At 41.0% G+C, this 24,889-nt stretch overlaps 1 protein-coding gene and 1 long non-coding RNA gene across 4 annotated transcripts in view; both read right to left on the reverse strand.

Annotated features, from left to right (window-relative positions):
• The window catches only part of LOC132258729 (uncharacterized), an 81,433-nt gene that overhangs the window by 13,416 nt on the left and 43,128 nt on the right, over positions 1–24,889 (reverse strand). The gene's annotated exons all lie outside the window — the stretch shown is intronic.
• On the reverse strand, positions 571–24,121 carry LOC132258939 (homeobox protein abdominal-A-like). 3 transcript variants are annotated; one of them, XR_009468290.1, is made up of 8 exons: positions 22,914–24,121; positions 22,426–22,583; positions 22,118–22,356; positions 18,669–18,719; positions 4,584–4,807; positions 4,399–4,513; positions 3,248–4,130; positions 571–3,163 (listed from the first exon to the last, which is right to left on the reverse strand). XR_009468290.1 is itself a non-coding variant. In XM_059756500.1 (7 exons), the coding sequence occupies exons 2-7, from the start codon at positions 22,512–22,514 to the stop codon at positions 4,111–4,113; spliced, it is 735 nt and encodes a 244-aa protein (XP_059612483.1). In that variant the 5' UTR covers positions 22,515–22,583; positions 22,914–24,121; the 3' UTR covers positions 571–4,110. The 3 variants fall into 3 exon arrangements, 2 of the variants coding, with proteins under 2 accessions (XP_059612483.1, XP_059612482.1); XM_059756500.1 differs by having other exon boundaries at positions 571–4,130; positions 18,669–18,716; XM_059756499.1 differs by having other exon boundaries at positions 571–4,130.

Raw genomic sequence — 24,889 nt, forward strand, 5'->3', positions numbered from 1 at the left:
AGTTTCTTTCATTCTCTCTCTCTCTCTCAGCACAACAGTCCAAGTGCCAAGTTTCGTTCCCCCAAGATACAAAACACGCCCAAGCAGTGAATGTAAAATTGTCTTTTCAATGTGAACGTAGAGATTGAAATTGTTTAAACAAATATCACGTGTTTTCTCTAAGCGCCTTGATTCAACTATGATATTTGATCACAGAATGCCAAGCAAACAGATGGTTAGTGAAGCACACAATATAGTTAAAATGTTGCTGAAAAAATAAACACACAAACAGTGGACAAAAAGTTTCCATTGTACAACATTCTATAATGCGAAATCATTCGATATACCTCTGCGTTGGTGGTTCTGGGGCGGAGGAGGACAAGGATGGACGTTGAGTGAGAAGAAAAGCTCTCGAAATTGTTATTTTTATTTGTATTTCGTCTCTGTATATTATACAGGTTGTTACATAATTGTTAAGCCTTACCTCATACTTTCTAAATCCTTTTATTACACTATAAGAGTACTTTTAGTTTACTTTTCTCTCACTTTTTAAGAATATCTTTTTTTTTATAATTATATTAATCTGTGGGCTTTTCTCTGCATTTTCTCTTCTGCCTTCCTTTTCACTGTTTTTTTTTATACCACTAAATTATGGGCGAGATATTTCTTTAATCGATAAATTCTGCGTGACATTTTGAGCCACAATTTCTTTTTCCCCACCTCAAATTTATCGATATTTTATACTTGGGATATAAAAATTGTTGGTGTCAAAGTAAAATTATGTCAATTACATTTATAATGTATATCATTCCATTTAATTCATATATCTTTCTCAATATATATTTACTGAAGGTTTCAGCTTTTTTCTCTTCAACCTCTCTCTTTCTCCCTCTCTTCCTCTCTATCTCTCTCTCTCTCTCTCTCTTTAAATACAAATATTAATTCGGATACAGAGAGTTTCACATTTTATTAAGAAATAATTCCACTTAAATCGGTAAATTTGTTTTTCTGCATTCTTTTTAATTGACGAAAAATAAATAACGAATTATAAGAATATAATAATAAAGTCAATTAGAAAAACATTAAAGAAAAATCAAACAAAAGGTCAACATAAAAATCTTTCTGAAAAAAAACACTAAAAGACCTTTCGGAAAGTAAGATAAATAGTCAAAAAAAGGTTACAAAAACGACAATCGATTGGAGAAGAAATTATTAACATAATCTTATCACAGATAAAAATTTTCAAAAAAAGAAAATTTGAAATGACAAACTTTTTCTGGGCTAAATTTGATGCTTTTATGTCTCTCTTGTTTGGATGTCCGCAACAGCGCAGTTGGAAATAAATGACTCAAATGAGTGAAACTGGTGAAAAAAAATATACATATTTACACAATATGCATATTTATTTAGTAAATATTTCTATTTTTTTTAATAATATTTCTTTACGTATATTTAGTGTATTGTAAACATGTTGCTCTTCTAATGAATATTATCATCTTTTATGGATAGTTTAGATGTGTTGAAGTTTTCTTTCTATATCATTTATACTTGTTTACGTTTTTTCCTCTCTTTCCTCCCTTTAATTCCTATTGTGGCAAGAAATAGCTCATTTTTATACACTTAAGTTATTAATTATTATCTTGTTAGGAATAAGCAAAGCGTTTATTTTAATTAAACCTTTAAATATATTCAATTACTATTACAATAATAATTATGAGTAAGATGCAATTGTGTTTCACTCTGACGTTATGGTTCCTTTCATTTCATTCTATATCGAGAATGTTCTCGCTATGGCAATTAAAATACGAGATGAAAATGGATGAAATACAATGAATTAACACGGCAGTTTGGAGATACCTTTGTGGAAATAATTCTCACTTTTTATTAGCAATGAACAAGGAAAAGAACATGGAATTCTCACTCTTTAATTTGTAAGAAAAAGAGGATTTCTCTTCTAATAAGTACGCAACAGATGGAGGAAATTACTGCAAAACTTTTATATTAAATTCGATTCTTAGCAGCTTCCGTCAGATAAATTCGCGCCAATGATACTTTAAGCGGGAGAAAGCAAAAATATACAGTGAGGAGCAAAATCTGTTTCTCAAAAAGTCTATTATTATTATTATGTAATTTTTCTATCGAGCAAAATGTGTTTTCTAACTATTTTCTCTGCTCTATGTTTTTTTAGTTATTCCATCTCTCTTGTTGAATATTAAAATCTACCCTGGACAAAATTACGTATTTAAAATGTTATATCAATCACTACGTGGGATTTCACTGAATCAGCAATATTTGCTTGTCTGACAAAATGATGAAGATTCTCAACTACAGCACAACTCCCAAAAAATCGAGATTGTCAATAAGAATTTCAAAAGAATTCTCTTCTTTACGTATTGTGAGGGAAAATATATTTTAACGGATATGAAAATTTTATCAATTTCATTCATGGTTATTTAGAGGCTCTAGTTAGTTATTATCTCATGTTGCCAAAAAACCGTCTTTAAGCTTTTTTTTTATCTCACCTTATATGATTAAATTGTATCAATATTTCTCTGGATTTTCTTTTAATTTTATGTCACATCATTTTTACAATTTCTTATTTTCACTTTTTTTCTCAATGTCTCTGGACGAATAGAATTTTTTTCTTTGTCAATTATTTTGCCACTCTTCCTAAGTGAATCTCCCGTGATTCTTATATTTCTTTATAGGTTCAAAGAGAAATTCCGTCAAGGCAAAGTCAAGCCTGACGCGTGGATGTGTTGATTTTGTCTTCAGAAGATTTTCTTTTTTAATTACATTTGGCACAATTAACTACACACATTATCTTATGCAATTAAACAGTTAATAATTGTAGTTGTTTTGTCTTCAATTAAAAATCATTCGCACTTGTTACACCTAATTATACCACAGACAGTTAGATAAAATTGCCATTCACACTTCGAGGCATTCATGGGGGGGAATTTTGGGGGTTGGGGCGCTACATTCCATGCACAGAAAGAGTATCTTCTCTTTAAATTACATTCACGCTCACACGTCGTCACCTTTTGATACAACACAGACACGCCGACACACGTTAAAATGCCTAGTATAAATATAAGAGAAGTTTATTCTCCAATGAAATTAAACTCACTGTCTCATCAGGCATGGCGATTTCTTAGTCACTCTTTCATCGGCTCGAGAGGCGCTGCAGAAGGGAATTGCCATAAGAGATTCAATTATAGGAGAGACACCTCCCACAGTTTCACCTTCCGCAATTGAAAATAATTACCTCTCTCGGAGTGCAAAAGTAGCATCACAAATTCTCCTTTTCTTGGCGATGGAGGGGAAAAAAAACTTATAAATTCAATATATACTGTTGTGTGCCTTCGCGACATGAAGACGCAAATTTTTTCTTTTTCGGAGATTTGAAGAAGTCAAAAGGAAGAACACATCAACGAATTGGAGAACAGGTAAAGCAAAGAATTATAAGATCACATATTTTGTCGTGAATTTTTTTTGTATATGGCTAAGAGGGAAGAAAATATCCGAGACTCACAGTTACATTTTATTTGCTTAACACAAGAATTCAATTTCAACAGAAAATCAACACTGACATTGCACAAGAAATTTTAGAGAATGGCATTCTTTCCATCGAGGAATTTTCCCTCTTATCGATTTTCTCTCTTTGAACTATCTGTTGTCTCCTCTATCAGCTACATTAATTGCTACAATTTTTCCTTCAATATGCTTATATGTGGCTGTCGCCCGACCAGCTTCAGTACGTTTTTTTCTCTTCATCTTCTTCAATGCATTACAAGTATTTTGTGTGTTGGTTTCTCACTTAACTTCTAGTACGTATATGTGTTTTCTCTCCTCCTAAATCCTCCCATTGAATTGTCCTGAGAGATTGCGAGTCAAGATGACGCAATCTCTGACTGTTTTCGCATATTTTACGCTCTTCGAGAAGAGTCTAATGCTGTATGTTATTGCAGTTCGCATCCACAGTGACTTTTGCTAATATTCATTTCACCATGTAAACTCTCTACTTACGTATTAGTGTTTTTGTTCTCACTAAACTTGCTTAAATTATAACTGCATGGCATCGCGAGCGCGATCTTAGAAATGAATGGTGGATCTTACCTGGAAACTTGATCAACAGTTCCACTTGAAAACTGAAAACATGATGGCAATTTAGTGATACATGTGATATATCGGAGGGGGAGGCAAATAAATACGCGATGAGAATGGGGAATTGTCGTGGAAAATCATGGCAAACTTATGCATTGACTTTACTGACTGCCTTGAGGAGGTCTTGGTTGCTCTTGTCCAGGCCACCCATCATGCCCAGATTGCCACCCACCCCCACGCCCATGCTCAGGCCCATTTTGAGATCATTCTGAACTGACGGGTGGTGGTGTAAATGGTGTCCGCCGCCACTACCTGAATTTTGTGACGTCACTATTGGGTGCTCTTGGGGTGGTTTGTTGTTGTGCTGGGCGGTTGACAGGGACTCCTTGAGCTTCATCTTGTCCTGCTCCTCGCGGTCTCGTCGGGCCTTTAGCACGGAAAGAGAGAACACGGTTTGCTCATGCCTGTGTGCGAGCGAATGCTTCATCACCCTATACCTGCTCATTAATCTCCTTCACGGCCCTCAGCTCCTTCTTCAGCTTCATCCGACGATTCTGGAACCAGATCTTGATCTGTCGCTCCGTGAGGCAGAGGGCGTGGGCGATCTCTATTCGTCGCCTCCTCGTCAAGTAGTGATTGAAGTGGAATTCCTTCTCCAACTCCAGTGTCTGGAATCTCGTGTAGGTCTGACGTCCTCTTCGCCGTGGACAACCATTTGGGCCTGCAATAAAATTTATGGAAGTCGATTGAGTATCTGCAACCTTCCCTTCAGCTGTTGTCCCTGACTCTCGTCTCCCAACATCGCCAGCCTCGCCAGCCCAAGAATTAGAGAAAGTCCCACTTCCCGTGTGCGCCTCGTGAAAGGGTGAAAGCGAGAAAGGAACGCAAAAAAATCAATGTCTCTCTTTGCAATAAATAAATAAAGGAAAGGACACTCACTTCCAGTGAAGGAATAAAAAGAGCTGACAAACTGCGTGAAGAAATTCAACTTTGCAGTTACGCAAGAAAGGGTAAATCCGAGAGGGCAAAAAATATATTTCACGGCAACTTTCTCTCCCTCTTCTCCAGGCACTAAAAACCCTTTTGGATCGCCAGAGAAAGTTTCCTTCTTGAATATTGGTGGGAAGGGGTTTTTGGAATGTGTGTGTGGGCGGAAATACCGAGAGATTCTCGCCAACAAGAGAATTCAATTAAAAATTAATTAATTGAAAATCTTCCGATAAGACTTAATTCAATTAATTTTTCCCCCATAAATTTTCCACACTGACTTCTTTTCACCCCACAAGAAGACCAATAAACCCACTAAACTTCTCATGCATTTAGTTCTTTCTTAAATTCGATCTCAAGAATGTTTACACAACGTCGAAAGAGGGAGAGTATTATTATTCAACACCGAAAAACTCCCAAATAGTCTCGGATTTCTTCAACATCTCGCGTGGTGTTAATTAGAGGCAAGCAAGCAACTTGCAACAATCAATAAATCAGTAATTGCTCATTTTGAAAGCGCCTCGAGACACGTTTCTCCAACAAACTTCACTCTTTGTGGCTTCAAAGGCGCGCCGTTGTCCACTCGAGTGCCCACAATTTCCCCAAGTACTCGCCAACAGGAAAGGCAATGATGTCGCTACAACACCTGATTAGGCACTTCTTTATGAGTTGTCTTATCAGGAAACATGCTCGGGAGAGGTGAGAAATTTTCCTGTGTTCAACACTTCCCCGATTGCCAGACAATCGGACAGATTTTGAGGTGTGTAATCGTGAAAGAATTCTCCGCGATGCCGAAGGATTAAAATTCTTCACGCGCGAGATAATTCCTCAATGGACATGTCTTGTATTGAATTTTGAACGAGAGAAAAATACTGATTTATTTCCCACACTCAGGGGGAGTGCAAGTACACTTTTCATGTGTGCCAGAGAAACCAATGGATTAATTTCTCATTCAACTACTTTGTCTGTTTAATGAGGAGTTTAATGGCTCTTTACGACTTTAAGCTTTTATTGACTACAAATGGGTGTTTTTATTATGGGAAATGAGGAAGATATCAAAGAGGAGGAGTGACATGGAATTCGGATGACCATTTAGTGGAGTTAGCAATTGTTTATGGCACTTGACCTTCAGCAAATTAATTTTTTATACAAGCATTTTTATTGCCACGCACCGTGGCGATGCTTGAATGTGTAATTTATAGGATCAGCTTTTTTATTTGCACTAGAGGTGTCTCTAGAGACTTCTTTCCGACGTTTTTTCCCCGTTGCAAATTTGCTTATCTCGAGAAACTTCACCCACGCTTCGAAGTCTCACGTGGCGGAATGCCGGGCGAAGCATTTTCGGGAGGTGAATTGACAGAGTGTCGCGGATCGATGGAATCCCATGTCAACTCGTGGCCAACACCATCCGACACGTCTGTAGAGTTCAGCAGCATTGACTTTCAAATATGGCGCTATCAGTTGCTAAGCAACCATTCTGTGCCGTCGGTTCGGGACTCTCCTGGTGAAATTTATGGGCTGCAAGGAGCTCTTCTTCAGCCATCATCAATTCCACGGATGGCCCCTCCTATGGCACAGCGCTTGCAAATTCCCAAGACAAACTGCCGATGGGTCGCCGAGGCAGCCTCATAAATCCCATGGAGGAGCTGTCAAACGGGCCCCGGCGTGGCCCCAAAGGAGCACCACGAAGAGGGGCCGTTAATTGAGGCAAGAGAGACAAGAGATAGACGCATTTTGTGGATGGAAGAGAGGCAAAGGTGAGAGAGTGAGAAAAAATGTTTGCGTTCATCAATGAAAACATTACGCCACACTAAATGGCTTATAGACTAATACAAGAGTCGACAATAAACATAAAAATAAACGTAAATATGCAATAAAAATCATGATAATGTTACACTATAGAGCCTATAAAAATCATAAAAACAATTCAAAAATCAAATATAAACATCATTCAGATGAATTTCGTCTCTCGGTGAAAATTATTATGCCAAATACACGAGGCAGAGAGGATATTCTTTTTAATCCACACACTCGCCACGGGCATTTTATATAAACCTCCAACCATCAAAGCCACTTTTTTTTGCGCCAAACGATCGCACGACGAGTCCGAAATAATATTCATGAATTGAGCGCCGACGAAATTGGACGGCAGACAGAGAAGGAGAGGGAAGACTTTTGGTCTGGCGATGCGTGAATTTTCATTAAGATTATGATTGAAATAAATCGTGAATTAATGTTGTGACGTTTGGACTCGATCGCTTTCATACAAAACTCAATGGTTGTTCTCGAGCGCTCTGAATTTATGAACGTCAGTCACGGAAGGCTCATTGACGGATTTTCAGGGGTTGTTATCCGCTGAAAGGTACTGGCAATGACTTTAGCAATTTACATTTGAATTTTGGAAGCCTCTTGATCAGCTACATAAGTTGAAAGTCATTTTTTTACAAAATAGATTAAAAACTTAATAATTTAGTTTAAATTCTATTTTTAGCTAAATTGCGTAATATTTGTGGTTTGGAATAGAAAAATTCGAACTTAAATCTCAACAGTCATTAGCAAGTTTAAAGATCGTTTAGATCAAAGTCGCACAAGGCAGTGAATTTTCCCCCTGCGAAAGTCTCAAGAGGTGTTTCCAATTAAACACCCCATTCACCCCTCGGCATAATGACTCATTCCCACCCCATTTGCCGATTTTAGCGCTCCACTGCAGCGAAAAATCGACTCTTTCCTTCCATGCAATTTTCACGAGAGATACGCGAGAGTGAATCGGATTCACGGTGTGGAAAAAAGACGAGGGCACGCCCAGTGGTGCGGAGGAATTACAATTTGAAAACATCGAAATTAATCCAATAAATTACGCCACTTTTTGCCATGCACGCTGTGCCGTAATCCGGGCAATTAAGTGGGCCGAGGGGACACCCCGGGCGGGATGAGGAAATTTATCTCGCAGAAGGGTGATAATGATGGCGTCTCCGGGCATGAAGACATTTTTGGCTTGGGAGGGTGGCGCAACTGTGTGGGAGTTATTAATAAAAGAAAACCCACCCCAGCAGCGTTTGAGGGACTCTGTGGCATCCAATATTGAGACGCCTTTGAATTACAATATCACTTACAATAACACATTTGCCCATTCAACCAATATACCATTTTGTATTGCACATGTTATTGCCTTTTGTTTCCTTTTCTTCAATTATTTCTTTATTAGACTCCTCGTAAATTCCGCCCCCGTCCTCTGATGTGAAGTTCGCCCCACTGGAAATTGCGCCCACAGTCCGGGGGTGATTTTGGGGATGAATTCTGCTGGAAAAACAGCCTCGACGTCCATTGAGAATCGTGGTGGGGAATTTAAAGGGACACACCCTCTCTCAGCAGTGATTCAATTTCAAGGGATGTGGAATGGGGTGCAAAGTGTGCAGGAAATTTTCATGTGCATTCCAATGAAATGCTCACGAGTGGATTTTGCAAGTTGCAGAGGTGCTTTTCGCCACCGAAAATCCTCCTGAGACACTGTGTGCAGTTCATATTTGGCATGCAAATATCATTTTGCGGGTGGGTGGAAAATGAAAATTTCCCCACCACTTTTGCATCACAATTAACTTGGGTAAAATTCTCACGGGAGAAGCACACCTTGTCGAGAATTGAGGACACTCTCTATTCACCAGAAGATATCACCTCATTTTCTTGCCCGGGAAATGTGAGAACATTGTTACTGGCAGCCAGCAATTTCAACAAACATCATTACAAGTTGCCAGAAAAGCATCTCAGTAGCTGAAGAAGGAGTGAAACCAGAGTGGAAATTGCCAAGCAAATGGGTTAAATTGTAAATAATCATTCAATGAAGGTGGAGGAAGAGTTATTGGGACGGAATATTGGAAGCTATATTGAGTGGGAAACAATAGTCGAATTACCATTTAAATATCACGTTTCTATTGCCTCAACAAATTGATGGAAAATTATTTGTTTTCTGCATAATTTAGCGCTTCAGCGACTTCCAAAGTTGTCTTCGTTGAGGGTCGGATATTTGCCGAAAAAAGTCCGAGGGTGTGGAGATTCGATCTAAGAGGGTCGATAAGATGCCCGAATTGGGAATCTAACACTAATAGCGGAGGCTTAAGCGTGTGTCAACATGCTAAATCCACTGATTAATGATTGTAATTTTGCCACCCCCAGCAATGACACTCAGCCACCCCTTTTGCACACCCTCCGGGACTCAGATAACACTTTCCGGGGTTCAATGGAACTTGAGTGATGCTTTAAAAGGAGTTTTAAAGCTGAAAAGTTATTGTGCTGACTCTCGCGAACTTTGTTTTTCAATTAAAATTTTATTATACAGCCAATAAATTAGGGATAATATTTTTATTAATTCGCAATTTTATAGTTGCAGAAATAAGTCATTTCGCGCCCACGAATTCCCTCCAACACAGCCAATAAATATTGAACTATATAAAAGCACTCATCATAAAAGAGATATTGAACACTTATAGTTTGATAATAAATTATAAATATCTCGCTGTAAGCCATTTCATTTGCCTTTTACGAGTGCACAAGTGGAGGAAGGTATATATGATGGTATATTTTAAGAGAATTAAGAAATATGACAATATTTCCTACTTCTTCATATTGCCAGATTTTGCGAAAAATTAAAGCATTTGACCACGTCATTGGGGGGCATCCAGCCAAGAAGATATGGATGAAGAGGGAGGAGGGAGGGCACCCCCTGGTGAATTTGGGAAGCACAAAAAGGGTGGCAAGTGGAGCTTTGGCAGACGAGAATTGCGCCTGAGACTAATAACAATATTTTAGTCCGTTGTTAATCAAGCTTTATAAATTCAGTCGGCGTTCGCAAAATGTTACCCTTTCAGAATACATAATTAAGGGGTTGTGTTTTTGCCATCCGCCCAACCGGTGAGCAGGAGAGAGTATTTATTTGCCATACCCCCGCTGGAGGAGTACAAAAATATCATAATATGTGTAATAACACTGAACTCTGTGTGCTTTTTTCTGCCACCCACACCCACCCTTGCTCGAGGGGTGTGGGTGGCAAAAGTGCAGGAAGGAATAGGGATGAAGAGACTCCAGGGCGCAGAGGATCTATCAATATGCGAAGCACATTTCGAGTGTATCTGTTCGACAGTGGCATGATTTGAAAAATGAGGCAAATATTGGAGATTCAGCAAAAGATACAAGCGGAATTCTCCTTTGGCAGCCATCTCAAATATTTTTTATTCCTTATAAATTTCTCCTCACGCCTCATGGGTCCCTGGGTATCTGTTGTCGTCAGGGCGATGGTGCCACCCTTCGCGTTCGAGAGACTCCTCGGCGAAAAATTATTCAAATATTTAGATTAGGCCCCGCTTTTCCGATGCCAGGAGACAGAGCGCCCTCTCCGGCTGGGGGTGGGCCGCGGGCGAGAAGGAGAGACACATTTGACAACCACCGCGTGCTGTTTACGACCCCAAATTTGTATGCAAATCGTCAACATTTTGTCGTTATTTCAACCCCCTTATTGGTCTAATTTGATTTTAATTTAAATGGGGGAGGTAAAATAATATTTTATCCTCTTATAATTTCCACCCTCCCTGCCTGGGGGTGAATTGTAGAAAAAGTGCGTCACACACGAAATTTGGCGAATGGACGAAGTGAACTTGGCGAAAAAGGGTTGAAGTCACAATTATTTTTTCATAAACAATTTCGGAGTTATTTTCAGAGTCAAAATGTGTCGGGATTGTCTTATTTTATCTCCTCCATAACTCTTGATATAATTGATACAAGACTTACTATCGCCCGTTTGATGACAATCGCCATTAAATCTACTAATCCAGCTACAACTGCCTCACTTTAGCAGTTCCTTTGAAGCCACTCATCTCGATCGGGTCATCCCACACAAGATGGAATAGTGTGTAGAGCGAAATCACGCCATAACGCTGGGACGACAGTGAGTGACTTCAAAGAAAAGGCAAGCCAGACAAAATTGACCATTTTGATGGTGGCTTTTTTCGCTGAATTTATCTCTGGCGAGCAATCCGCCAAAGAAACAGGTTAAACGGCATGATTTTATCTTTCTCTCTGTCTTGTGGAGAAGCAAAAAATTGTGTCACACAGAGAGTGCAAAATAATTCGGCTCTCGTGCATATTTTGAGATGCAAATCGACAGTGACTAATGCCAATCTGCAGCAGAAAGAAATCGCCGCAATAAATTGTGCAGAAATTCAGCCAAGGAGAAAAAGTGCCACCAAGAGATTTGAGAACATGCACCCGTCTGTGGCCTCATTCGATGGCGTGGAAACTGGTTGGAAGTTGTTGCAGTTTTCCATGGGTTTCGCAACCTCAAATGGAAAACGCTGCAAACGCCCGCTTGTTCTGGACTGAATGTAAATCTTCGCGTGAGGTGCGGGAGATGAGCAATGATTTATCGAAGAGTTTTGCCGCTGAGCTTATTTCCTCTTCATCGAACATGGTGATAAATCAACCAGTACGTAAACATAAATAATGGATCAATTAAACATCATTTATTCATCATTTTCTCTCTCTCTCCTCAAATACTTTGTATACACAGTCTGTGGATTTTTCCGTCAAATCAAATTCATCATAGCCCGAAAGATAGAAACAATCTTCTTCCACCCTTTCCTCACATGGCATTTTCGGTAAAGTGAAATAGAAAAATTATTTTGATATTCAACATCAACAAATAAATACTCTGGTGGACGTGAGATTTACATTTGGAGGCTGTTGGTGGATAGAAATTAAAAATGCCGACACCCAATTTCCATTGGAGAAGCGCTGCTCCGGACGAGAGAAAGATTTGTTTGACTCTAGAGACCGAACAAAAGGCATGAGACAACTCATAATGTATGAGACATTTATTTATTGCCATCGGAATTGGAGGGAAAAACAGACGAAGAACTCTACTGAGAATTTATATGGCTGAAAGTTCTCTTTTTTCAGTCTCTGCAAGCATATAAATTGAAAATTTGTATGGATTTTTTATTCTATCTCTCTCATTCTATCTTGTGTTCTTCTCGAGAATATTCCACGCGAGAGGCATGCCACAGAGGGCATGGAGCTTCTCCTCCCATGAATATTAATGTGGTGATTTGTAAGCATTTTCCCTATATTTGCGATAAATCACTTGCAAATCAATCAAAGTCGGGACGTTAGGTGGTCGCTGGGTGTTTATTTATGCGATGGAAAAGCAAAGCAATGGTGCATATGCTCGATGGGGACGCCTGGTGGGTGGGATTTTGCAACATGCCAAAAGGTCGGTCGAGACCAGAGAGATGCGGAAAAAGATGGGAAAAGCCATAAAATTGTGATAAATATCATCTCATTGTGCTGTGCGTGCGATAGGGAGAGAACTGAGGGAATTGTTTCGATTATTATCAATGTCAACGTCTTACTGGAGTGCATCATTGAATACTAATTCACCATTTCACACCATCTTCCACCATTTTTCCCACCCACACAGATCAATTTTCTCAGACAATGGGCGACTTTTCCAGCCCTCAAAGTCTTGATATAGAGGAAAAAGTCTCTTTAGCACTGCAATGGATAATTCCTTCTAATGGCTGCCGAGTCTCGGCGAAGGAGCCAGCGCAGAGACAAAAAAAATCCCAACTTTGCCAATTGAGGATGGAGGAAGATTACAAGTCAGTCGGAATTACCAGTGGTTGGGGGAGGGCTCCCAATTTGACCTCCGCTGCAGTTGGAACAAGAGTGAAACTAATTCCATTAGTGGGTGGAAACGAAACACAATTACATTAAGAATCAGGCACGGAGAGCACGGGTGGAATCTTTATAAATTAGTTAATTGAATTGAATGTCGAGTGAGTGCCTTTTTACTGCCAAAAGGTATACATATTGACGATGCTAAGACCAATTTATGACTTGCCAAGTGCTGGAGAGAAATCCTTCGCGCGATTTGTTGTGCGCCCAGACAGATCAAGGGTGGTGTGGGGCTGCGTAGGATGGTATCGCCAGAATTGATTTAAATTGCACATCGTCATTGGAAGGCCACCACAGATGATGTGTCACTTGAATTTATTATGAATTGTTGCGCACTGCAGGACGCGAGAAATTACTATTGAGTGCACTCTTTTTATAGATGAGCAACGGAGACCAATTTACTATAGTACATTACTGCGAAGTTCTGCGATGAAAGACACAACTAAAGAACAATATTCTGCGATGACAATTTTGTAGATAGATACAAAAATATCTATAGCTTTTGTTGCTGAAAGTTCTCGAATCAAGTTTGAAATTTAACGTATTTCGCGCGATATTCTCTTTTCTACAGAGTAGAAAACAATTTTTCAACTTTAATTCGAAATCAACAACAAAGACGGAGTGTGAGAAAATCGATGAGAAATTCATATTTCAATGTATGCAAAGCTACCAGCCAAATTACCCCCATTCCAGGGTCATTTTCAGTCCGCAACGGACACCGAATCACCCTGATTTTCGGCTGTTGACCAATGCCGGTCTCCGGGGGTCGTTTATCGCAAATGTCGGTTTGTATACACAATTTAATATTAGAATGTGACTTCACCCCGGCCCAAAAGGGGTTGCTTCTCGCATTTCATTGTGCTCAAGCTGAAAATTATTGCTGAAGCGCGATATCGGGTTCTCTAGTCCCTCTGGTGCTTCTTTTTTTCTGGCTGTCTTGTCCATCGAGAATTTATGGTGTTTTTGGCCGGTCTGGGCGGACGATGGGAAAAAGCGACATTTCAGAATCTGATGGCACGGTTCTCATGATTTAATTTCCCCAGGAGGAAATGGAGGTTCACCATCATCGAAATACAACCCTGTAAAATTGCGCATATTGTCCATGCGCGAAATTTTTCGGGGGGATATAAAACACGATCAATACTTGCTGCTTTATGCAGCGGCACTCCAAGCCCACCCCTCGGTTCGTGCCACAGGAAGAATCAACCCCCATTTGAGGGGGGCAAATCTCTCCACTAATTTCCCTCCAATTTGATCAAAAGCTCGAGTATGCCTGAAAGTGTGCCGAGAAACTTTTCAGACACTCCTCCAGCCGGAGTATTCAATTTCGAGGAGATATTTTTGACACTCTGTCTCACATGAGAGTTGACAGAGAAGCCCTGCTTTGGGGTTGGATGGTGCGATGGGATTTAACGCCGACGAACAACTCGTTATGCTTAACGAAATTTGCAATTGCCGCTCGACAGTGGGGATTGTTCGACGTCTATATTGTTATTAGGCTGTTCGGTCTAGGCCTCTCGCTTTCGAGGGCGCTTTTCCCTTCGTGCCACAATTTTCCGTATATCTTTCACTCTCCCCCCGTCGAAGGGAAACGTATATATTTCACAAAGAGAGCGAGAGGAAAAAAAGGGGGGCCAATGAGGAAAGAATTACCTTTTCTGTCTCCTTCACGCAACCAGAGTTGGTAAAATTGTAGAGAGAAAAAGAGGAAACCTTCGAAACTTGCAACTTGTGAGCCGTGTAATTTTTCACCGACAAAATTCTGAGAACCTTTCTGTCTCCCTGTCACAGACATTATCACCTTAATTTAACCTACAAGCTTTTCAATCTCAATAAATTCTCGTCTCTGTTGGCGTGGAAAAAGCTCCCAAGCAATTTGTTAGACAGTGAGAGATACCATTAAAGTTTCGAAACAAGACTTTTCAACCTTGGTGCATGCCACATAATTATGTGCCATAAATCACTTTAGTCCAGAGATGGAAAATATAATTAAAAACGTGCTTTTGCATGTTTTAGTTCAGCGGTTTTTTTTCAACCACATCTCAAGCCACAGAGGAGCTGTTTTCAAATACTATGGAAAAAGGAGTGCTGAAAAACAGAGAGAGAGAGAGAGAAATTTATGATTTAAATCACTTCAAGTACATAAATTCTTTTGAGTGACTACGAGACAAGTCAAATGAATGAGAGTCATTCTGTTTTGCTGGGTTGAGAGAGAAAATATAATTTGTGTGATGCCAATAAAATGTGCACAACAGTGCGAATTTTTCAATACAATGTTCTCTGATGGTGACTATGGAGCGAAGGAGGAGGTCTAGGACGAATTGTGGTCGCTCCTTTTTCGGAGGGAAAATCGAATCGCTCTATGGCTGAGATGCGGATCGCAATTGTGGCCAGATCGTAAATAAGTCATAAAATACGAATGACGGAGTCTTCCGATGGGGCCGAGAAGGCCCTCCAAATGGCATTAGAAAACATTGAATTTATCTCCCGAGCGCAATTGGGAAGCGAAAGCGTTAAATTCACTAACATTCTCTGTCGTTACTTTTTTTTCCTCCTTGTGCTCTGCTCATCGACCCTTGGGCCGCACTTTGAGCAGGGAATGGGGAGTCTTTTTCAGTTCCGCCATGGCGGGTCCAAATGTGGTATAAATGTTGTGTTTATCAAAGAAATTAATATTGCTTGCCTTGGCCGTATTTAATCTCACTCACGCATCTCAAATTGATATGGGGCCAAGAAGAGAAATGGGCCCAAGAAAAATACAATAAAAACCCCCGAGACGCACTTGAGCAATCCACTGAATCTGCAAAATTTCCTCTGGACACTGTGGACTGGGTGTTAATAACTCGGAGGATGGCCAGAAAAATTGTGGGGAGATCGTAAAATTTTTGAGGGCGAAGGAGACAATAAAAGGACGCTTTCTGTGGGAAATTTATGGTGGCCCCCGCCTAGGGAGAGACACTCCATTTGAGGAGTAAATTAAAAATCTGACTCTCCGGAGACCTGGCGGGGAGCATTTACAAAGTCTCTTTGTGGCTAAAGACAGTGGCGTAGCGCCATCGCGCGAATTGCCAGAGAGTTTTTATTGAATAAAGCCAAAATGCGTATTTCCTCCTCATGAAAGTTTTCACTACACCACTGACGAGAGCACCTCAAAATATGACACTGATATCATCACTCTATTTACAGTGGAAATCACTTAAAACTTCATGCAAAATCCAGTATCTTGCTCTGTCTTAAGATGCGCGACAACTGCGAGTGGCTGGAGCGAAACTATAAATTATGTCTCGATTTAATTGAAATTCTTGCCACCCCTTTTTCGGGGCAACACTCTTATCTCTCCCCTCGGCGGAGGGAGGATAAGAATATTTACGAGCATCGCGGAATTTATGGGCCGCCTTTTACCACAATCGAACCCACTCGCGCACTGCTTAAGATAAAATATCATGCGGTTCTGATTTATTTCCCAATTTACCATGAAAATGCGCTCCTCTGTGCTGTTGAAAATTTGCGATCCCAATTAAAAGTGAATCCTCTGCAGCGGTATTTTCTTTGCTATTTTCTATCTCAACAATCATCAATGGCGTATAAAGTAATTAATGTGATTGCGGCCATTAACTCAAGAGACACTTCAGTGGTGATTCTGTACAATTTGCCCACAGACATAAAGTACTGCAAAAAATTGTTCTTGCTCACTCACAAGAAACTGGGAAAAGCGACTGGACCGCAAGAGAAAAATCCCATACGAATGATGATATCAGTTCCGTCATAAATTGCCGCCAATGACTCAATTTAATTGGCAATATTGTATAGGGAAATATTCAGTGCTTTGCAGTTTCATTTGGCAGGAAATTCAGTGCATCAACTGGAGAATTTTGAATAAACACGCATCATGAATCTCTTAATCCTTCAATTATCACTTTATTATTGAGAAATCACTGGCGTGAAACATGCGTGCGATTCCCGATAAGGAATCGCCCGAGCAACCCATTTTCACTGACGCATGGCGAGAGTGATGTGAAAATTTCATGGGCAAGAGATCGTGTAAAATATTCAACATTTCTGCCCTCAAACACACTTTTTTCTCGCACCAGAGCTGGAATATTTACAATAATATTGCTCATAGCAAATAACTCTCCGTCTTATCTTACGCGAGTGAAACTGTCGCTATTTAGTGTAATTGCAATTATGGGGACAAAATGTTAATTGTTGGCCATTTTCAATTGGTAACAAAGTGAGTGAATAGCCATTGAGCACGATTATGGGAGCATTTCATGCAAATACCTCCTATTTCAGTCCGACATTGTCGCTCTCGCGCCCAACAATCGATAGTTTTGCATTAGATGGCAAATGACGCAATAAAAGTCTCTCAATGAAATTATGAAACTTCTCTTGAAACTTCTTGGTGGGTCTTTTTAACACTTCAATCGCAGAAAGGGCCTCTTTGCCCGCCTCATGGCGCATTTCCCACTTATATTACTTATTTATGAGACACTTGAGAGTGAGATGAAAAAATTGGCCTATGAATGAACGAAGAATAAAGTTGCATTTAATGTCTCTCTGAGGAATCATTCTTACAGACACACAAAGGCCGTCATTCGCGGCCATTTCCCAACACTCTTGAAGCCCTCCTCTCTGTTTTGACACATCGTGAGGATAAAAATGATGTACAGTTGCACACCCCTCGTCTTTTTGACTATGGGAACCCTTCTGGCACTTTTTGCATCATCTTCAACCATCCAACCCTTCTTGTTGCTTCGCTGCAAAATGGTGAATTGCAGCGAGGGTGAAATTTATCCGCATAAAACCACGATAAATTGCCAATTGTAAATTGCGAGATTTGTTCATAACACTGTCTTACGATAATATTGTTTCCATTTACCCCTTCTTTCGGCCACCCTCAAATTTCCCTGGAGACTTTCCCAGCAAAAAAACCGTGGTGAGTTTTAAACACTTTCTAAGAAGATATTGACAAAATTGATCACTATTCGGCCTAGCAAACGTTCCAGAGATTTAGTGTCTCATATAAAGTGAACATGGTAAAGAAATCCCAGCTAATATAATGTTCATATTCAATGCGTCTCTTATCTCAAAGCATTCTCTACTTTCTTTCAGGGGAGAGAAAATAAAATAAAAAAAAAACTTGCGAAATCCTACAGGTGAGGAAAACGCCACAGGAAGAATGTTTCGCAGCTGGAAGAGGTGAAAGTAAGGAAGGGTTCAGACAATATCGCCGTGAGGTTATAAAACTATTTGAAAGTTTTACAGCCACGGACGGAATTCAGGCAATCCTTCGTCCCTGGGTGTCGTATTTTTTTACTTGATGTGTTCGGGAGAAAAAAAAATAGAAATGGAAATTGTCTCCTAAACACGAAAGGGTGACATATTTTACGACGTGAAAGTTTTATTTGAGACGCAAATCAAAACATTTTGAGAAACAGAGAGTGATTCTCATGGCTGTTCCAGAGGACATGTGAGAAGTGTTGGGAGGGCCTTCGATGCATCAGTTTGAGAAGTGGAGTGGGGAAGAAAGCACATTAAAAAGTCGTAAAATAGATTCTTAAAATGTCAATTGCCTCAGATATACCATAAAAATCACTATTATATGCTATTTTATGTGTTCCGGTGTCTAATTTATCAGACATGCCGCAAAAGATGCTTCACAGCGCGGACTTTTTACCCATGTCACGAGATGATGCGCCTCTGGAAGGCCCTCTTTTATGGGCCCTCTCGCTCTCCCATTTGCGTTTTGATTGAAAGGGTTCACCCAGAGTGCGCCAATATCAACAACTTTTACTACATCATAGCCGTGGGGCTTTTATGAGGCCGGGAAGAGGGAGAGTGTATGATTAAAAATGCTAAATACCAGAACTTACCATTGAAATCAGCGCAAACGACACGGTCGAAGGGTCCGTTCATCCACTCTGCTAAAAACAAGAAATTGTGTTAATTCTCACCATCAAAAGGTGATAAAGGGGAATTCAATTAAATGCGAAGAGATCCTCACAGAATCCATTTCTCCAGAATATCACCTCTCATGAGCCCCATCAGTGCCTCAGAATGGGCGTTTCGTGAGGGGGTGGAGGCAAAATATCCTGTTTATTTTAAATTGCTCTGGGTTGTGGTTAAATGTTTAATTTGAGGAGTTTATGCTTGAGAAAATAAACAAATTGATCTTTTTCACACAGAGCGCAGTGGAAAAAAAATCACATTCCTCTCTTTTTCTCCTTTTCCAACACACTCCGCGCGAACACTAAACATAATATAAACTTCAAACGATTTACTTACAATAACCACACAGACTCTCAAATGATAATTAACAAATGCTAAACGCTCTTTTATAATTTATCCCCATCATGAAATATCTCTCACGAGAATTGCACCCACTGCCAAAGTCTTGCCGCCTGATAAATTGCCAATGTAATGAGGCTTTTCTCTCACTCGCATAGAAATAATAATCTTTAGGCAAACGACAGGGGCATTTTTAATGTGTCGTGTCACGACACTATTGAGCACCAAATTGGTGTGTTAACAAACATATTATCACGCACTTTTCATCGGAATGCTCCTCTATTGTACAATTTTTTCACACACAGGCCCAACTCTTTTACACACGCCGGCCAAATCTCTCCTTAACACACGCTCCCAAAATGCGTATATAACTTTGTATGAGGATGATTAATTAAAATGTGGTAGCCTCTATTTTGCTCACAATCACTTGAGTCGCACGTTGAGTGAGTGAGAAAGCGGAATAAAGAGAGAGAAAAAAATCACCATGTCAAATTATGATGATTATTGCCATTATTTGACTTTTATTACTGTTATAGCCCCACAAAAATTAGTGTAATGTGAAGAAGTGGGGGCTTCTGTGTATTTTTCTCAATCATATTTCGAGTGATTTTTCTGCTCCTCTTCACGTGCTTTCTTCAATGGAATGCTTTCGGAAATTCTGTAAATTATTAAGGCCACACTTTTCATACGCCTTGCTTTGTGGACCCACAAATTGCCAAGATGCATAAGCTGCACAGGTATCGGAGATGGAGACGCCTGGTGGAATTCCCACCTGGAACTATTCAACTGGCAATTTCTCCACAAAATTTATCTCTCAAGAAATACAAATACACGCAATCAATTGGCTGCCACTGGAATTGGGCACATTGGCCATTCGCACATGACTTTAACCACACGTCAATTGGTGATTGAAAAAATCCGTGAAATATCACTTTTTATAAATAATGCCAAACAGCAGCCAGAGATTCTCTCCCTGAATTGCGCACAGAGAAGCATTTCCAATCTATTTCCGTTTTGTGGCAGCAGAAAAGCCACTCGATGGGCGCGAATGAGATTCTAAACGGGCCATTTCGGCTTGTCTAAACACACACAATGTGGTAGAGTGAGAAAGATATTTTGTATGCTAATGGAGTGTCTAAATGTATGGATTTCATCCCAAAATCATCCACAATTGATTGAGGAGAGCGCGATACAGATGGAAATGAGGGCAGAAATCACCCACGAAGGCCTAAGTTATGACTTTGGCTTTTCGTATAAGATGAAAACCATTTGAATATTTTCCAACATTCTTTTTTTAGACACGATCTTTGATACCTTTTTGCATCTCCATTGCAGCTCATTCGCTGTCATTAAATCAATTTTATGACAATGTCAAAATGGCTAATAACATGGCGATTATCGCTGTAAGGATGAGAAATTGTGTGTTTAGCCATTTTTTTTCCACCCCGCTGCATTTCAATTTTACGTGCCATGGGCGCCCCTTAAATCATGTGAAGTCCACAGCATAAAAGTGTGTCTCTTCATTGATGACTCTGACGGTGGTTTCTTTGGCCATTTCTCCTACACCCATCGTAACAATCATCCTGAGCTATGCGCTTTAGTGTCGATGGGCGCTAAAATAGTGACTCTCACCACGTGCAGAGGCATCGTATGTGGCGGGTTTGTTTATAAAAATGACTCTGTTGGGCTATGAAAAAAGTCATTTTCCTCTGCATATAGACGTAATTTTCTTAATAAAAACCAGTTAAATGGGACAATATAGATTTATTTTACTGTTATGGTTTGTTTTATAATAAATTTTTGCTTTTACTATTGCCCATATAGTCCTCTCGCGTCTCCTCATTCTATCGTGTTCGCCAACCGCCCCATCCCCGAAGCGGAGAAACTTTCTTCGCTATGTCTTCATAGCTTTTCTATGCCTCATCTTCTGCACCACCCGAAAAAAAAAAATTTTCCTCCCCGGAATAGGGGGTGAATTTTTCCTCGCAATGACGCCCATTTGTAATTTTTTTGTGCCCGGAAAAGAGTTCTTTTCCCTCGAGTGGCTTTGCCGAGGTATAGTGCGAGCTTTTACCGCCCCAACCCCGATTCGCAGGAGCTTTATGGTGCGTTCGAGTCAATATTTTTCACATCACTCTCCACAATTGCACAACCGACGGCATTTTGCAGGAGAGGGTGGCGAGATGAGAGTGAAAATGTTATGTGGTGTGACATTTGTAAGGCCATACAATGGGGTTCCTCGATGGCCGATGCGAAAGTGTTATGGCGACGCTCTATGAGACGGAAAATTTGTATAAGTCGCAATTTTTTCGTCTTGCGCCCCAAAGTCACCCGTCCTCCCCCGAGGGCGGCAATCGAGGGTGGCCCATGCTGCCTATGCTCCACACACCCTGCGGCCCCATCGACTGATCGCCCCAAAATTGTATTTTGAGCCTCAAGTTCAATGTCACACGACGTTTCTCTCAGTATCGCCACAGCCATTTGACTAATTTACTACAAGTCTTCTATGCTTCTCTCTCTCTCGTCACTTCCTCCTCCAGACACTGTCACCATGTGTTGGTAGTGAGTGCCCAAATGATAATTCATGTCAAATTTTGTGAAAACACACCGACTGACTTTTTTTCACAGACATACTGAGACATGCCCACACGCAGAAATGGGGCCATCAGACGAGAAAAATGTGTGCTACAGTGCGACACTTTTTGGCCACCCGAATTATTATTATTAATCTCCACTGAACCATACAAAAGTCTCGACTTTAATTGCTCTCAATGCTTACATAATTTCCCTCTGAGCCTTCGCCACCACCCTGTACAGCATTACTAACAAGACATTAAACACTTTACATGTGGGTGAGGCACTGGCTTCCGTGTTTGTGGCCATGCCCCGCAGGCACAGAGTCTAGTTTCAGCTCTAGGCTAGAGCACGCATAGAATTTATGGGTGGAAATGCCAGAATTGTGAAGAATTCCATTGGACTCTGTGAGGATCGTCGGTTTTATTTTAGCATGGGTGTTTGGAAAGATGCCACGTACCTGTGAGCGTCATCCAGGGATATCGTGGAATGTCGGTGATGGTCTGCCCTGTGCCGCCGGTGGAGACAACACCGGTCGAGGGCTGTGTGCAGGCGTTCCCCAGTGAGTCCACCCCAACCCCAATGGCGCCGGCGGATGCGGCGGAGACGGCGGAAGCGGCTTGGTAGAATTGTGCGAAGCTGGACGCACTCGGCGGCACACCCATGGACTGATAAGTGTTCATCATGCTCTCAGTGTATCTGCAAAAAGGAGCAAACCACAGTGAGTGCCGACGGCAAAAGCTCACCACCACGGACCGCTGCGCTTACCTGCACGATTTATCATCTAGGCCAGAGAATCCCGGCATGCCAGACAAACTTGTGTGCGACGATGGATGATTAGAGACATAGGGGTACATTTTACTAGTTGGCGGCGAGCTGGGGCTTCCTTCGGAGCTTGCGAGGGGGCTGCCTTCGGAGTTGGGCGTCTGTGACACAGTTGGGGTTTGCGAGGAAATTTGGGAACTTATGAGTGACTGGAACTGTGAGTACTTTGGTAGCATACTATCAAAGAGGAATTTTGACATCGCACATACTATTTATTAGTTGGATTAATATGCCTCCTTGCGTGCGCTTTTTCGGGTACAATCTTCTCGGCGAAAAGTTAATTGGATAGAGTCTCACTCTTCTTTATAAGAGATTGTGGGTATTAGTAGATGAGCAACATTCAAATTATTTGCAATTAGAATAGAGCTGAGGTTCTCATCCCGGTGTGTTAATACATTAGATGTTAATGGATAAACAAAGATTTTACTCACTTCGTTCGAGTCTTTTTCACAACAGTCACTTGTTTATACGGTTCTTGTGGCTTCTTCGAGATTATTCAACACAGTCCACAATTTTCCACGAGGCGCTGAAAGCTCTCTCCCAGTTTGTCTGATATCTCTCCTTGGGCAATTGTGTGGCAAACTATATTTTCTCTGGCGTGCTTGTAAATATCGGTGTGGGTAAGACTCTTGCTTGCCTTTATTGCCCACAGTGTAAACAGCCAGTAAAAAATTTTTATTGGGTCATCAACAATATGCTAACTGATGATTTCTCAATGGGCAGGTGCTATTTTTCTTCTCTCGCCAATAGACTTGCGGCGTCTTCCGTGATTGGGGTGATTCTCTTGCACACCCTCAAGCTGCTTCTTGTCTTTTCTCAACCAGTGATCACGCAATTCCTCCAAATGCTTCAGCGTCTCATGTGTCACTCAGATGGCAATAAAAGAAATTAATTTTATGACTGCAATATCGTCATAAAGTGTGTGATTCCTTCAGTGATGGAGTCTCTCTTCTCAAGTGCACAACTGTATCATGCCAACTCCCGATGGCCCAGAGGCTCACAGTTCTGTGTCAAACATTGTCCACAGTTGATTCATTTGCCTGCCAATCTCACGGACTCTCGGCACACTCCCAGAGACGCAATTGTACTCAACTGACCATTAAATTTAGCCATAATAAAACAATATGACTTTAACAACCCTCAACATTTTTATTGCCTCCGAAGCACGTGGATTCCTCTTGCTTAGTGTCTCTGCTCTCACCTTTTACCTCCCTGAGTTCACCACTCTTTTTCAGCACTGACTCACAAACGGAAATCACTTCACCGCGGAAAATCCTCCCGCGATCACAAGTCACAGGAAAAATGCCGTCAGAGTGTCTGCATGTCGATGAGAAAACTCTCTTTGCTTATTTCTCCGTGAAAATCCTGGACAGACGCTTTCCCAGCTGCAGAAATACCGGGAGAGGGACAATAAATATAAAAATGAAACGATGCAACAGTGTGGGGCTGTCTTGCAAACGAGGCGATTTGGGGCGAAACAACTTTTTCGATCGTATTAGTCCGAAGCTGTTTACGTTATGAGAAGTAGTTCGTTTATGACACAATACAAAAGCTGCACGATTTCGCTTAAAGCACCGCGCCGTGGCCTCTGTCGTTCTCACTTCAGCGCACGCCGAGCAACTGAGGCTCTTTTTTTTCCTTCCCGCACCCAAGATATGATATCTGCTCTTGTCTGACGTTATGGCAAACTCTCGAAAACGAGCACTGTTTGATTTTCGTGTTGGAATCGAATTCGCGCCCTCTCGCTCGCACACACGCGCTCTAGGCTCGCACAGGAGCTATTTTGGGGTGCTTTTCCGGTCTCGAGGGCAGGATTTGGGGCCCGCGAGGGCTTTGGGGTGGTCGGAAGGATGCTTTTGAGGTGCATAATTGGGAATTTTAAGGGAATTTGAGGGTGTGTGAAAAGTACAGAGAGCTTTCAGCTACCGAGACTCTGTCTCTTTCTCTCCTCGGGTCTTCCACTCTGGTGGAAAACTTCAATGCACAATGGAGATGCACTTGCGAGGCAATTTGCTCATGCGATGCATCATTTGCTCCAATTGTCACCGCGTCTGATGAGCAGAATGACCCAAAATGCACCCATCCATTGGCGTGTGCTTGATGAGAGTTGAAGGCTAGCCTATATTTTCAATTGAATGCATGGGCAAATAAGGAACTGCATTTTGGCAAATTCACTGGGAAGGACTCAGTCAAGTCCAGGTACGCAAGATGCCAGAACATCTCGCATCTCGCTCAGGTACACGCCACCGGCAATTGGCTGACTGCTCACCGGCTGCACTGTGCAATATTCATGGCGCAAAAGGGCATATAACACTTGATTTTATCTCTTTCTAGTTGATAGTGTTGCCATACAAATAGCTATAATTGTAAACAAGTAGCCAGATTTCTTCCTCTTCGCACCCATCAA

Source organism: Phlebotomus argentipes, unplaced genomic scaffold (assembly GCF_947086385.1).
Source record: "Phlebotomus argentipes unplaced genomic scaffold, Phlebotomus argentipes genome assembly scaffold_4, whole genome shotgun sequence".
In the NCBI taxonomy this organism is placed as follows: Eukaryota; Metazoa; Arthropoda; class Insecta; order Diptera; family Psychodidae; genus Phlebotomus; species Phlebotomus argentipes.